Raw genomic sequence first — 14,105 nt, forward strand, 5'->3', positions numbered from 1 at the left:
TTTGTGAAGTAGTTTCATGGATTGGATAGTTTTTTACTCTTCTTTAGATAGAGGGGGATGGGAGCACCGGGCTGTTCACTGCCAGCTGCGCATCCAGGGCCGGATTAACATAGGGGCTATTGGAGCTGCAGCTCCAGGCCCATTTGCCCAAAAAAAAAAAAAAAAAAAAGATTGACTTCAAGGATTGTAGCTTGGCGATCAGGAGTCACCCACATTTGGGGGGTATGTAGCTAAAGGCCCACTCCAGCACTGGTTAAAATCTGGGGCTGCTATCATCTATGGTTCCGGAGATACGGGGCTCCTTGTACAGCCTGTCAGAAGCTACATACAGAGCGGCAGTATAAATACAAGCTGGAACTCTCTGCAGCAGACGGAGAGGATGACATCACAGTGCTGATAATAATTATTTGTATATTACTTATGATAATTAACCCCTCGCCACCCAGGCCCATTCTGAGACTTCTCTCCTACATGTAAAAATCATCATTTCTTTTATGCTGGAAAATGACTCAGAACCCTCAAACATTATATATTGTTTTAGCAGAGACCCTGTGGAATAAAATGGTGATCTTTGCAACTTTTTATGTTACACAATATTTGCGCAGCAATTTTTCAAAGTTTTTTTTTTGGAAAGAAACTGTTTCATTCATAAAAAAAAACACTAAAGGACTATTTTTTGTTGTGTACTAAGCGATGCTTTACATTTTTTACAGGTTACATGCTTAGAGTTACAGAGGAGGTCTAGTGCTAGAATTATTGCTCTCGCTCTAATGATCTTGGCGTATGTAACCTGTGTGTATCTGGCTCTGATACTAACCAGTGCCTACCCAGGGACTGACTAGTATCTCTCCCCAGCCTGTCCCCACACACCCTCTCACCTACTGACCTGTGAATGGGGCGATCACTCCCGCAGTGTTATTGTGTTCTGCCAGTCAATACAATGATTAGTGCTGCTAACTATAGCTGGCAGCACTGATTGTTTTGGGGAAAACCTGACAGGCTGGTTGTACTCAAGTCGGTTAATAGGTTGACTTATGTAAAACCAGCCAGCCCATACATAGATCGACAATGGCTGGTCTCTGCTTAATTGGTGTCATTTTTTTAATCCATGTCTGGCCTGCTTAGCCACTACGCAGTCCCTAATCATCCTTCCACAAACCTTTACATTTTTCCTTCCCAGATTACTTCATCCTCCTCTCCTATACATAGTGCCCACTGTCATACCCTCCACACTTCTCTCCTATACATAGTGCCCACTGTCATACCCTCCACACTTCTCTCCTATACATAGTGCCCACTGTCATACCCTCCACACTTCTCTCCTATACATAGTGCCCACTGTCATACTCTCCACACTTCTCTCCTATACATAGTGCCCACTGTCATACTCTCCACACTTCTCTCCTATACATAGTGCCCACTGTCATACCCTCCACACTTCTCTCCTATACATAGTGCCCACTGTCATACTCTCCACACTTCTCTCCTATACATAGTGCCCACTGTCATACCCTCCACACTTCTCTCCTATACATAGTGCCCACTGTCATACTCTCCACACTTCTCTCCTATACATAGTGCCCACTGTCATACTCTCCACACTCCTCTCCTGTACATAGTGCCCACTGTCATACCCTCCACACTTCTCTCCTATACATAGTGCCCACTGTCATACCCTCCACACTTCTCTCCTATACATAGTGCCCACTGTCATACTCTCCACACTTCTCTCCTATACATAGTGCCCACTGTCATACCCTCCACACTCCTCTCCTGTACATAGTGCCCACTGTCATACCCTCCACACTCCTCTCCTATGCATAGTGCCCACTGTCATACTCTCCACACTTCTCTCCTATACATAATGCCCACCGTCATTCTCTCCACACTCCTCTCCTGTACATACTACGCAATGTCATACCCTCCACACTCCTCTCCTATACATAGTGCCCACTGTCATACCCTCCACACTTCTCTCCTATACATAGTGCCCACTTTCATACCTCCAACACTTCTCTCCTATACATAGTGCCCACTGTCGTACCCTCCACACTCCTCTCCTGTACATACTACGCACTGTCATACCCTCCACACTCTTCTCTTATACATAGTGCCCAATGTCATACCCTCTACACTCCTCTGCTGTGCATACTGCCCACTGTCATACCCCTCACACTCCTCTCCTGTACATAGTGCCCACTGTTAGACCCTCCACATTCCTCTCCCTCACCTGCACATACTTCCCACTTTTATACCATCCATACTCCTCTCCTATGCCTCTTACCCACAAAAACTCTTCTTTAAAATGATACTGAATATCCTCAATGTTACCAGCTCTAGAAGGGGCACTTTTGTCAGTTCAACTAAAGGAAATCTCCCAGTCCTCATATTTGTTCTGCCCCATTATTAGTACTTATTTCATTTTGTAATGACTATTGTGATGTATAGAGGAACACGGGGGGTGTCAGCTACTCTAAATATAAAGCGTCCCTGAAAATATGTTTGAAATGTTGACAACTATGGCCACAGGGTCAGTAGGGGCCCCATGAGAGGCTCCTGTGATATTAAATCGGTAGTAAACTTTTCTAACATTACTACTTTTTAGAGGCCCTGGGGTAGGTTATGCCATAATGTACAAGTATGCCCAGCATATTAGCACATTAGGGTACACTTACCTGTCAGACTGAGCCCTCCAGTGCTGTGCTGTGATCAGTCCGGCGGGGCCCGGGCACTTCCATCTTCACCCGGACTTCCTTCTGGGTTCTGTGCCTTCCGTCACTTGCCTTGGCCAGGCTGCGTTGATGTCATTCCCACACATGCCAATGTGCATCCTCTCTCTCCCATCCCCCCCCCTTTCTCTCTCATCCTCCCTCCCTTACCCCTCACACCTCCTTCATCCCCTTTCTCTCTCTCTTTCCCTCTTTAATTTAATTTGTTATAACAAAATATAGTTTGCACTTTTATTTATTTATTGTTTATAAAAGTCCCCAACAAAATCCTCAGCACCAGGCCCATGGTGTTCTTAATCTGGCCCCTTGGGCATCAAAACCTAAAGATCAGCAATGGGGGGATTTACTAAGACCGGAGCACACGGAATCTGGAGCAGTTGTACATAGTAACCAATCAGCTTCATGCTTCAGGTTTTTTCAGTTTAGCTTTTAAAATGAAAGCTAGAAGCTAATTTGTTGCTTCAGATTTTGGCTGCTCCAGTCTTAGTAGATTCACCTCATTATATCCATTGCACCCCGCAGTGGCGGCTGGTGCTCAAAATTTTTTTGGGGGGCGCAAACAAATGAAAAAATCTGGAAAAAAAAAAACATCAATTGCAGCCTCACTGTGCCATCAAACTGTGCCCATCAAATGCAGCCTCACTGTGCCATCAAACTGTGCCCATCAAATGCAGCCTCACTGTGCCTCAAATGCTGCCTCACTGTGCCATCAAACTGTGCCCATCAAATTCAGCCTCACTGTGCCATAAAACTGTGCCCATCAAATGCAGCCTCACTGTGCCATAAAACTGTGCCCATCAATTGCAGCCTCACTGTGCCTCAAATGCTGCCTCACTGTGCAATCAAACTGTGCCCATCAAATGCTGCCTCACTGTGCCATAAAACTGTGCCCATCAATTGCTGCCTCACTGTGCCATAAAACTGTGCCCATCAATTGCAGCCTCACTGTGCCATAAAACTGTGCCCATCAATTGCAGCCTCACTGTGCCTCAAATGCTCCCTCACTGTGCCATCAAACTGTACCCATCAAATGCTGCCTCACTGTGCCATAAAACTGTGCCCATCAAATGCTGCCTCACTGTGCCATCAAACTGTGACCATCAATTGCAGCCTCACTGTGCCCATCAAACTGTGCCCATAAAATGCAGCCTTACTGTGCCCATCAAATGCTGCCACTGTAATGATCAAATGCCACTGTAACCCCTCCCTCCCACTCACCGGCTCGGTGACGGTGGCGAGCGGTGGGACCTTGCAGCGGGTCCTGTGTCCTCCGTGCATCTCCTCCCCTCCTCCCGATAGGCATCCTGGATGCACCGCCACTGGCGCCCTGTCATTACTCACTATGACCCCGAACCCTCCCGTCCTGTCATCAGATCCATTCATCTATGTACGGTGATCACCGCGCCGCTCAGGTGACAGGGACCCAATTGGATATAAGATAATGATATATCTACAGAGGGGGGAGGGGTGGAGGGTTTGTTATGGTGCTTCCCATTGTAGAAGAAAAGCCGGTCCTGCCCGGTAATTGTCATCACCCAATGATAAATCTGTGTTTGATCCTGCAGAAGTCGATGGATTCCGGAGATCTGGCAGTCCCAGCAAGACTCAGCAAGAGGAACGTGAAAGAACTCCCGTGCTGCGGATTGCGAAGAGGGCCCTCTTGCAAGGTACGGGAATGGAGGGGACACTTTGGGGTCTATTTATAAAAGAATCTCCAGAACTATTCGCCCAGCACTACTCCATGTACATTCGTTGTGTACGAGGGATCCAGCGGGTGTGAGGATGGGAGAAATCGAATGTTCTTCAGGTGTTTTCTCTTTGGTACGAATGTTATTATGACCTCTGACTGGTGGTGATGATAATCCCCTAGACTGGTAATTAGGGATGAGCCAAACAACCCCCACCCCACCCCCCACCCCCCGGTTAGATTCGCTCCAGAACATGCGAACAGGCAAAAAATTCATTCCAACACGCGAACACCGTTAAAGTCTATGGGACACGAACATGAAAAATCGAAAATGCTCATTTTAAAGGCTAATATGCAAGTTATTGTCCTAAAAAGTGTTTGGGGGCCCGGCTCCTCCCCCAGGGGACATGGATCAATGCAAATCAAGTTTTAAAAAATACATTTTTTTTCAGGAGCAGTGATTTTATTAATGCTTAAAGTGAAACAATAAAAGTGTAACATTCCTTTAAATGTCGTAGATGGGAGGTGTCTATAGTAGGCCTGTAAAGGGGCGCATGTTTCCCGTGCTTAGAACTGTCCGAGAGCAAAATTACATTTCTAAAGGAAAAAAAGTCAAAAACTAAAACTACTCGCGGCTACAATGAATTGTCGGTCCCGGCAATACACATAAAAATTCATTGATAAAAACGGCATGGGGGTTTCCCCACAGGGGAACACCCGAAACAAAATTTAAAAAAAAATGCGTGGTGGCCTCCCCAAATTCCATACCAGGCCCTTCAGGTCTGGCATGGATATTAAGGGGAACCCCACACTTCTTCCTCTATCTTCCTATGCTTCTTCCTCCGGTCTTCTCTTCCTGCATCTTCTTCTGGCTTCTTCTTCTCCGCTTCGTCCTCCAGACGATCCGCCTCAATGGGAGTCTCCTGCTGTGTGACGCTTCTGTTCAGGTGACAGCTCTTATATAATGGAGGGCGGGGCCACCCAGTGACCCCGCCCCCCTCTGACACATGGGGACTTCCCTATGGCTTTCCCCGTGTTGTCAGAGGGGGCGGGGTCACCTGTCTACCTGAAGGGTCTGGAATGGATTTTGAGGGGGACCTCCAGACCATTTTTTTTAACATTTTGGTGTGGGGGTTCCCCTTAATATCCATATCAGACCTGAAGGGCCTGGTATGGAATTTGTTGGGACCCCCACGCATTTTTTTTTAAACTTTGGTTTGGGGTTCCCCTGTGGGAGAATCCCAATGCTGTTTTTATCAATGAACTTTATCTGTATTGCCGGGACCGGCAATTGATTATAGCCGGCACTAGCGCTATTACTTTTAAATGACTTTTTTTCCTTTAGAAATGTCATTTTTCACTCGGGCTTTTCTAAACACGGGAAACATGCGCCCCTTTACAGGCATCCTATAGACACCCCCCAGGTACAACATTTAAAGGAATATTACACTTTTAATGTTTCACTTTAAGCATTATTAAAATCACTGCTCTCGAAAAAACTGCTGTTTTTAAAACTTTTTTTGCATTGATCCATGTCCCCTGGGGCAGGAGCCGGGTCCCCAAACACTCCCCTGGAGCAGGACCCGGATTCCAAACACTTTTTATGATAATAACTTGCATATAAGCCTTTAAAATTAGCACTTTAGATTTCTCTCATAGACTTTTAAAGGGTGTTCCGCGGCTTTCGAATTTGCCGCGAACACCCAAAATTGTTCGCTATTCGACGAGCGGGCAAACAGCCAATGTTCAAGTCTAACTCATGTTTGACCCAAACATAAAGTCCATCCCTACTGGTAATAACGATGATGCTGATCCCATAGACTGGTGACGATGCTGATGATCCCATAGACTGGTGATGATGATGATGATGATCCCATAGACTGGTGACGATGCTGATGATCCCATAGACTGGTGATGATGATCCCATAGACTGGTGATGATGATCCCATAGACTGGTGATGATGATCCCATAGACTGGTGATGATGATGATGATCCCATAGACTGGTGATGATGATGATGATCCCATAGACTGGTGGTGATGCTGATGATCCCATAGACTGGTGATGATGATGATGATCCCATAGACTGGTGGTGATGCTGATGATCCCATAGACTGGTGATGATGATGATGATCCCATAGACTGGTGATGATGATCCCATAGACTGGTGATGATGATGATCCCATAGACTGGTGATGATGATGATCCCATAGACTGGTGATGATGCTGATGATCCCATAGACTGGTGATGATGATGATCCCATAGACTGGTGGTGATGATGATGATCCCATAGACTGGTAATGATGATCCCATAGACTGGTGATGATGATGATGATCCCATAGACTGGTGATGATGATGATGATCCCATAGACTGGTGATGATGCTGATGATCCCATAGACTGGTGATGATGCTGATGATCCCATAGACTGGTGATGATGATGATCCCATAGACTGGTGATGATGATGATCTCATAGACTGGTGATGATGCTGATGATCCCATAGACTGGTGATGATGATCCCATAGACTGGTGATGATGATGATCCCATAGACTGGTGGTGATGATGATGATCCCATAGACTGGTGATGATGATGATCCCATAGACTGGTGATGGTGATGATGATCCCATAGACTGGTGATGATGATCCCATAGACTGGTGATGATGATCCCATAGACTGGTGATGATGATGATGATCCCATAGACTGGTGATGATGATGATCCCATAGACTGGTGATGATGATGATGATCCCATAGACTGGTGATGATGATGATGATCCCATAGACTGCTGATGATGATGATGATCCCATAGACTGGTGATGATGATGGTGATCCCATAGACTGCTGATGATGATCCCATAGAATGTCTGGGATCATGGCTGTGGGGTCTTCTGCCGCCATCACACATCGGTCACTATACTAATACCGATCATTTCTTTACTCTCCTCAGCCCTGTCCGGGTTCAAATTCACCAGGTCGGGTAGGCAAGCAAAGTTAATTTTCACTGTGCCTTATCCAATGATGTCACCGCCTGTGATCAGGTAATCGAGGTTTCATGTGTTATTTCCGGGGGGGAGGGGGGGGGGACATTAGGAAATTCAGTGAAGAAACTGAACGTGATTTTTCTGGAGAAGAAACACTTTGTTGTGATCCAGAAAAGTATTTTTGTGGATGGAGGAATCTGTTCCTTTCTTTTTTTTTAATCGCCAGCTGGCCGATCAAAAAAAACACGACCGATCTTTGGGCATCTTTATTGGATTACAATTAGATAGATGAGCCCCAGGATAATAATCCCATAGACTGGTGATGGGGATAATAATCATATGGAATTATCATCATCAATCCATAAACAGTTGGTTAATTCTCCCAGAACGAATGTACATGAAGTCTCTCAGGACGAATATCTGTACACATTTTCTATAAATAGACCCGTCATGTCTGTGGGGTCGTCTGCCGCCATCTTCTGACCGATCCGTCACTTTACTAATACCGATCATCTCTTCCCTCTCTACAGTACTGTCCAGGAAAGGTTTCATTTTCCTGGCCTCCATCCCGTGGCATCTCCGCCGATGATCAGGTAATCGGGGGTTCTATGTGTTATTCCCGGAGGGGACATCAGCAAATTATGCCCCCTCCCCCACAGAGTGATATTTCATTGTATAGTAGACTGACCCCTTTATACATCCCTACCTACTACTTCCTGTACAACACTGTCAGTGAAATGTGGCCGTACGCAGAGCACACAGCCAAATCTCCTCTTTCTAATAAAAAATGAAATTTCCGTCTTAATGATATAATACTTCTTACCTTTCAACCCACTCATCCAAATGAACAGACATGACCATCCTTCTTACGTTCTCAAATCGGTCAGCATGACTGACCCCCCCTCACCCGAGCGTCTTCTTTTATTTACATATCAACAGGAAGCCACACCCTGGAGGGTTTGCCTCCAACAGCTAAACTCCTCCTACAAAGCTTGTGACCTCACAGCAGCAAACACAGGATGTGAATGACCATATAAGGACATGACCAAAGTAATACAATACAATGCAATACAATACAGAGGAAGGTGGTGTCTTCACAGACAGCCAATCAGACATTTGTTTTCCTTCAAAAGAACCAATCACAGACAGGTATACATTCAAATAGTCGATGATGCAAACCATACAAAACCAATGAATGATGACTACAATTCTGATAATAATCCTTAATATATATTGTTCCAGAGAACAATGTATACCTGGATTATTCTACACTTCCCTGTGGATGGAAGGTTATCCACAGATGTGCGCTGCCTATCCCCACATGTGGTGATCAGACACAGCAGAGACAATGAGCGTACATCCGCCCAGGGCCGCTGATAGAAATCATGGGGCCCCGTACAGCCTACCTGATGGGGCCCCCTTCAGCTCCACCCTGGCCCCCGCCCCTGGTCCCTCCTTCAGCCCCACCCCTGGCCACACCCATTGCCCCTCCCCAGAGCCCACCTTGAAACAAAGGCATGGTATGTATTGCAGAGTATTGGCGGAGTATGTATTGCAGAGTATTGGTAGTGTATTGGCAGGGTATTTATTGCAGAGTATTGGCAGGGTATTTATTGCAGAGTATTGGCAGGGTAAGTATTGCAGGGTATTGGCAGTGTATTGGCAGGGTATTTATTGCAGAGGATTGGCAGGGTATTTATTGCAGAGTATTGGCAGGGTAAGTATTGCAGGGTATTGGCAGGGTAAGTATTGCAGGGTATTGGCGGGGTAAGTATTGCAGAGTATTGGCGGGGTAAGTATTGCAGAGTATTGGCGGGGTAAGTATTGCAGAGTATTGGCGGGGTAAGTATTGCAGAGTATTGGTGGGGTAAGTATTGCAGAGTATTGGTGGGGTAAGTATTGCAGAGTATTGGCAGGGTATTGGCAGGGTAAGTATTGCAGAGTATTGGCGGGGTATGTATTGCAGAGAATTGGCAGGGTATGTATTGCAGTGTATTGGCAGGGTAAGTATTGCAGAGTATTGGCGGGCTATGTATTGCAGAGTACTGGCAGGGTATGTATTGCAGAGTATTGGCAGGGTATGTATTGCAGAGTATTGGCAGGGTATTCGCAGGGTAAGTATTGCAGAGTATTGGCAGGGTATTGGCAGGGTATGTATTGCAGAGTATTGGCAGGGTAAGTATTGCAGAGTATTGGCAGGGTAAGTATTGCAGAGTATTGGCAGGGTATGTATTGCAGAGTATTGGCAGGGTATTGGCAGGGTAAGTATTGCAGAGTATTGGCGGGGTATGTATTGCAGAGAATTGGCAGGGTATGTATTGCAGTGTATTGGCAGGGTAAGTATTGCAGAGTATTGGCGGGCTATGTATTGCAGAGTATTGGCAGGGTATGTATTGCAGAGTATTGGCAGGGTATTCGCAGGGTAAGTATTGCAGAGTATTGGCAGGGTATTAGCAGGGTATGTATTGCAGAGTATTGGCAGGGTAAGTATTGCAGAGTATTGGCAGGGTAAGTATTGCAGAGTATTGGCAGGGTATGTATTGCAGAGTATTGCCAGGGTATTGGCAGGGTATGTATTGCTGATGGCATACGATGATCGGTAGAGGAGATTAACTTTGCAGTTCAGGTTGCCCGGGCCCCCCTGCTGGTCAGGCCCGGTACAGCAGGGCCAGTTGTACTGTCCTATCAGCGGCCCTGCATCCGCCCACAACCAATCCTTGCAGAGCAAATATATCCCCTCAGACGATAGTCTGTACAGTGTACAGGGGCCCTTTCACTGGCGGACATACCCCCCACTCTGCAAACACCTCTTTCCAATCCCAAGAAGTTATCCACTACCTAACGGATCTCAACCAGCGTCAGTCTGCCCCAGTCAGCTCTTTTAGAGCAGGCTGGGGGAGAATGAACACAGGAGGACTCTTATGACAATACATATAATAATACATCTAAAATTTTCCACAACAGCTCCTCCTCTTTGTCATATGATCCCATGTGCCCCTCGATGAATTTCGATCTTCTTCTTACACCTGGCCTTACAGTCCATATGAGTCCAGAAAAAGGAAAAGACGTTTTGACATGTAGACTCTGTTCCTCAGGAGAGATGACACGGTGAGCTGTAATAGTCGCTGGTCGGTCTGGGATCCTCGGTGTCTTGTTTGTGGGTCGGGGCTTCTTGGGCGTCTCATTAAGGAAGATGGGCTCGTCTGCTCCGGCTCTGGTCACGCGTCCAATCAGGCAACAGGAGCACCTCATCACGCCATATAGAAGGAATAGAAAAAAAAAAAAACCAACACAAGTAAATATACCCCGACTTCCTTCAACTATGATCCGCTGCAAAAGGAAAAAAATGTAATCCCCAAAGATTCCCAGACCCTTAAGAGGATTCCAACCTTCACTATCTATAGCTCTGGCTTTGCCTTTTAGGTTTCTTAGCCTTATCCATATGAGTCTGAACTTTGTCACCAGTATCCCAGATCCAGGTGTAGCAATCTTTACTTATGAAATCCCGGGAACCACCCTTAGATTGTGGGAACCAGTGGCGGAATTACCAGGGTCGCAACAGTCGCAGTTGCGACTGGGCCCTGGAATTCCATCACTGTTGGGGGGGGGGGGTTGCTATCCACAGGGCTGTGAGTGGAGAGAGTGTCTCTCATGTAACAGCAGCACAGAGACACCGGGATTGACGTTTTATTTCCCCCTCGTCCGTCCTCTCTCGCACGGGACACAAGACACACAGCTGATCTGCTCCCCCTTCGGTCCCCCCTCCTCTCTCCGGAGTTATATTATTATTTTATATTATATTTTATATTTTTTATATTATTTTATATTTTTATATTACTTTTTATTACAATTTATTACAATTTATTACAATTTTATATTACTGGACTGCCTCTGAGCCGACTCTTTACCCCTCTGATCCTCTACAAACGCATTAGTCTTCTTTTCTCTTCAACTATTATTTCCCTGCTGATATTCTTGTTTGTTTCTATCTTGCTAACTATTCATTTTTTAACCTTTTTTTTTTTGTGTGTGTGTTAATATTTTTACACTTTTCCCATTTTTTAAAACATGCAAAAAAAAAAACATAAAAACATAAAAACATTATATTTAATTTGTAAATAAATTTGCGGGGCTTTGTACCAGAATCCCAATTTTGGTGTAATTTCAAACAGGACAAATTATAGAATAAAATGCGCACATTTTATCTGTGGTAACTCTATTTGTTTTTAACCACTTCACTTAAACACCTTCCTGCCCAGACCAATTTTGAGCTTTCAGCGCTGTCGCACTTTGAATGACAATTGCGCGGTCATGCTACACTGTACCCAAATTTTTTCCCACATATAGAGCTTTCTTTTGGTGGTATTTGATCACCTCTACGGTTTTTTATTTTTTGCGCTACAAATAAAAAAATACAGAAAATTTGGGGGAAAAAAAAAGTTTTTTTTTGTTTCAGTTTCAAAACTTTGTAAATAAGTACGTTTTCTCCTTCACTGATGGGCACTGATGGGGCTACACTGATGGGCACTAATGATGTGGCACCAATGAAGTGGCACTGATGAGGTGGCATTGATGGACACTGATATGTGGCACTGATAGGTGGCACTGATGGGCGACACAGATGGGCACTGATAGGTGGCACAAATTGGCATGGATGGGCGGCACAGATGGACATGGATAGGCGGCACAGATGGGCATGGATAGGCGGCACAGATAGGCATGGGTGGGCACTGATAGGCGGCACGGATGGGCACTGATAGGCGGCACAGGTGGGCACTGATAGGCGGCACAGGTGGGCACTGATAGGCGGCACAGGTGGGCACTGATAGGCGGCATTGTATTATGTTATACTGTACTAATGGATGCCAATCAGTGCCAAACAATAATGCATGCCAATCAGTGATGCCCATTGTGGGCACTGATTGGCATCCATTATGGGCACTGATTGGCATCCATTGCACTGACTGGCATCCCTGGTGGTCTAGGGAGGATTACCTTTTGCTGGGCATCCCTGGTGGTCTGGTGGCGTCCCTGGTGGTCCAGTGTGGGCATCCTCGGGGGGGGGGGGGGGGTCTGTGCTGATAATCGATCAGCACAGACCCCTCCTGTCAGAGGAGCAGCCGATCGGCTCTCCTCTATTCGTGTCTGACAGACGAGAGTGAGGGAAAGCCGATCACCGGCTCTTCCTATTTACACTGTGATCAGCCGTGATTGGACACGGCTGATCACGTGGTAAAGAGGTCGTAGTTGCCGGGTGTCAGGCTGACACCCCGCAACAACGATCGCCGCGATGTGCGCCCCCCGGGGGCGCGCAGCGGCTCATAATCCTGATCACGTCATATGACGTCCGATCAGGATTATGCAACCACTTTGCCACCGTCAATTGCCTATAGGGCGGGCGGCAAGTGGTTAAACAAACGCTGCTCAAAAAAGAAAAGACGTATTTTGTTTAGTTTTGCTACGTTTTATTGTGTGAGAATTGCAGAAAAACAAAACAAAATAAAACAGAATTGTTGCAAGGCAATATTATGAAATGAAAGTCTTGTTTGTCAAAAAAACAATATACAAAATATTACCAAAAGTATTGGGACGCCCGCCTTCACACACACATGAAATTTAATGACATCCCGGTCTTATGCCCTGTACACACGGTCAGAAATTCCAACGGAAAAGGTCAGATTGGATTATATTGTCAGAAAATCCGATGGTGTGTGGGCTCCATCTGACTTTTTCCATTGGAAAAATTCAGACGGAAAAAAATTTGAGAGCAGGATCTCAAATTTTCTGACAAAAAAATCAGTTCGGACTATTTCCGATCGTTTGTAGAGTATTCCGATCGGACAAAGTGCCGCGCATGCTCAGATCAAATTACAAGACCAAAGCTATTAGCTACTGGCCTGAACGTAGTCCCATCGTAACGAATGAACGTCATCACGTTCCGAACGATCGGATTTTCCGACAACTTTGTCCGAACGTGCAACACCAGTTTCGGACAAAATCCGTCAGAAAAAAAAAAATCAGACAGATTTTATGGTCGGAATTTCCAATCGTGTGTACAAGGAATTAGTCCGTAGGGTTCAATATTGAGTTGGCTCCGCCCTTTGCAGCTATAACAGCTTCACCTCTTCTGGGAAGGCCGTCCACAAGGTTTAGGAGGGTGTCTATGGGGATGTTTGACCATTCTTTCAGAAGAGCAGTTGTGAGGTCAGGCGCTGATGTTGGAGGTCTCCACTCTAATTCATCCCAAAGGTGTGCTATCAGGTTGAGGTCAGGACGCTGTGCAGGCCAGTCAAGTTACTCCACCCCAAACTCTCTCCTCCATGTCTTTATGGATCTTGCATTGTGCACTGGTCCAAATCATTTGGTGGAGGGGGGATTGTGGCATGGGGGTTGTTTTTCAGGGGTTTGGCTTTGCCCCTCATGGGTTGGGCTTGGCCCCTTAGTTCCAGTGAAGGGAACTCTTAAGGTGTCAGCATACCAAGACGTTTTGGACAATTTTATGTTCCCAACCTTTGTAGGAATAGTTTGGGGACATCCCCTTCCTGTTCCAACATGACTGAGCACCAGTGCACAAAGCAAAGTCTGAGGCCACACGGAACGGGTTTTGTGTCCACACCCGGCGGTGACGGGAAATCTTCTTGGCAATCTTCTTATAGCCTAGGCCATCTTTATGTAGAGCAACAATTATTTTTTTCAGATTCT

At 45.9% G+C, this 14,105-nt stretch overlaps 1 protein-coding gene across 1 annotated transcript in view; it reads left to right on the forward strand.

The window, feature by feature from the left end:
- The window catches only part of LOC143997807 (uncharacterized), a 39,337-nt gene that overhangs the window by 1,629 nt on the left and 23,603 nt on the right, over positions 1-14,105 (forward strand). The window contains exons 2-3 of the mRNA XM_077493620.1: positions 4,295-4,396; positions 7,934-7,996. Coding sequence (XP_077349746.1) covers positions 4,295-4,396; positions 7,934-7,996 — 165 coding nt within the window. The remainder of the gene's footprint in view (positions 1-4,294; positions 4,397-7,933; positions 7,997-14,105) is intronic.

Source organism: Lithobates pipiens, unplaced genomic scaffold (assembly GCF_037356315.1).
Source record: "Lithobates pipiens isolate NorthernLeopardFrog02 unplaced genomic scaffold, aLitPip1_a1.2 Scaffold_19, whole genome shotgun sequence".
Lineage (NCBI taxonomy): Eukaryota > Metazoa > Chordata > Amphibia > Anura > Ranidae > Lithobates > Lithobates pipiens.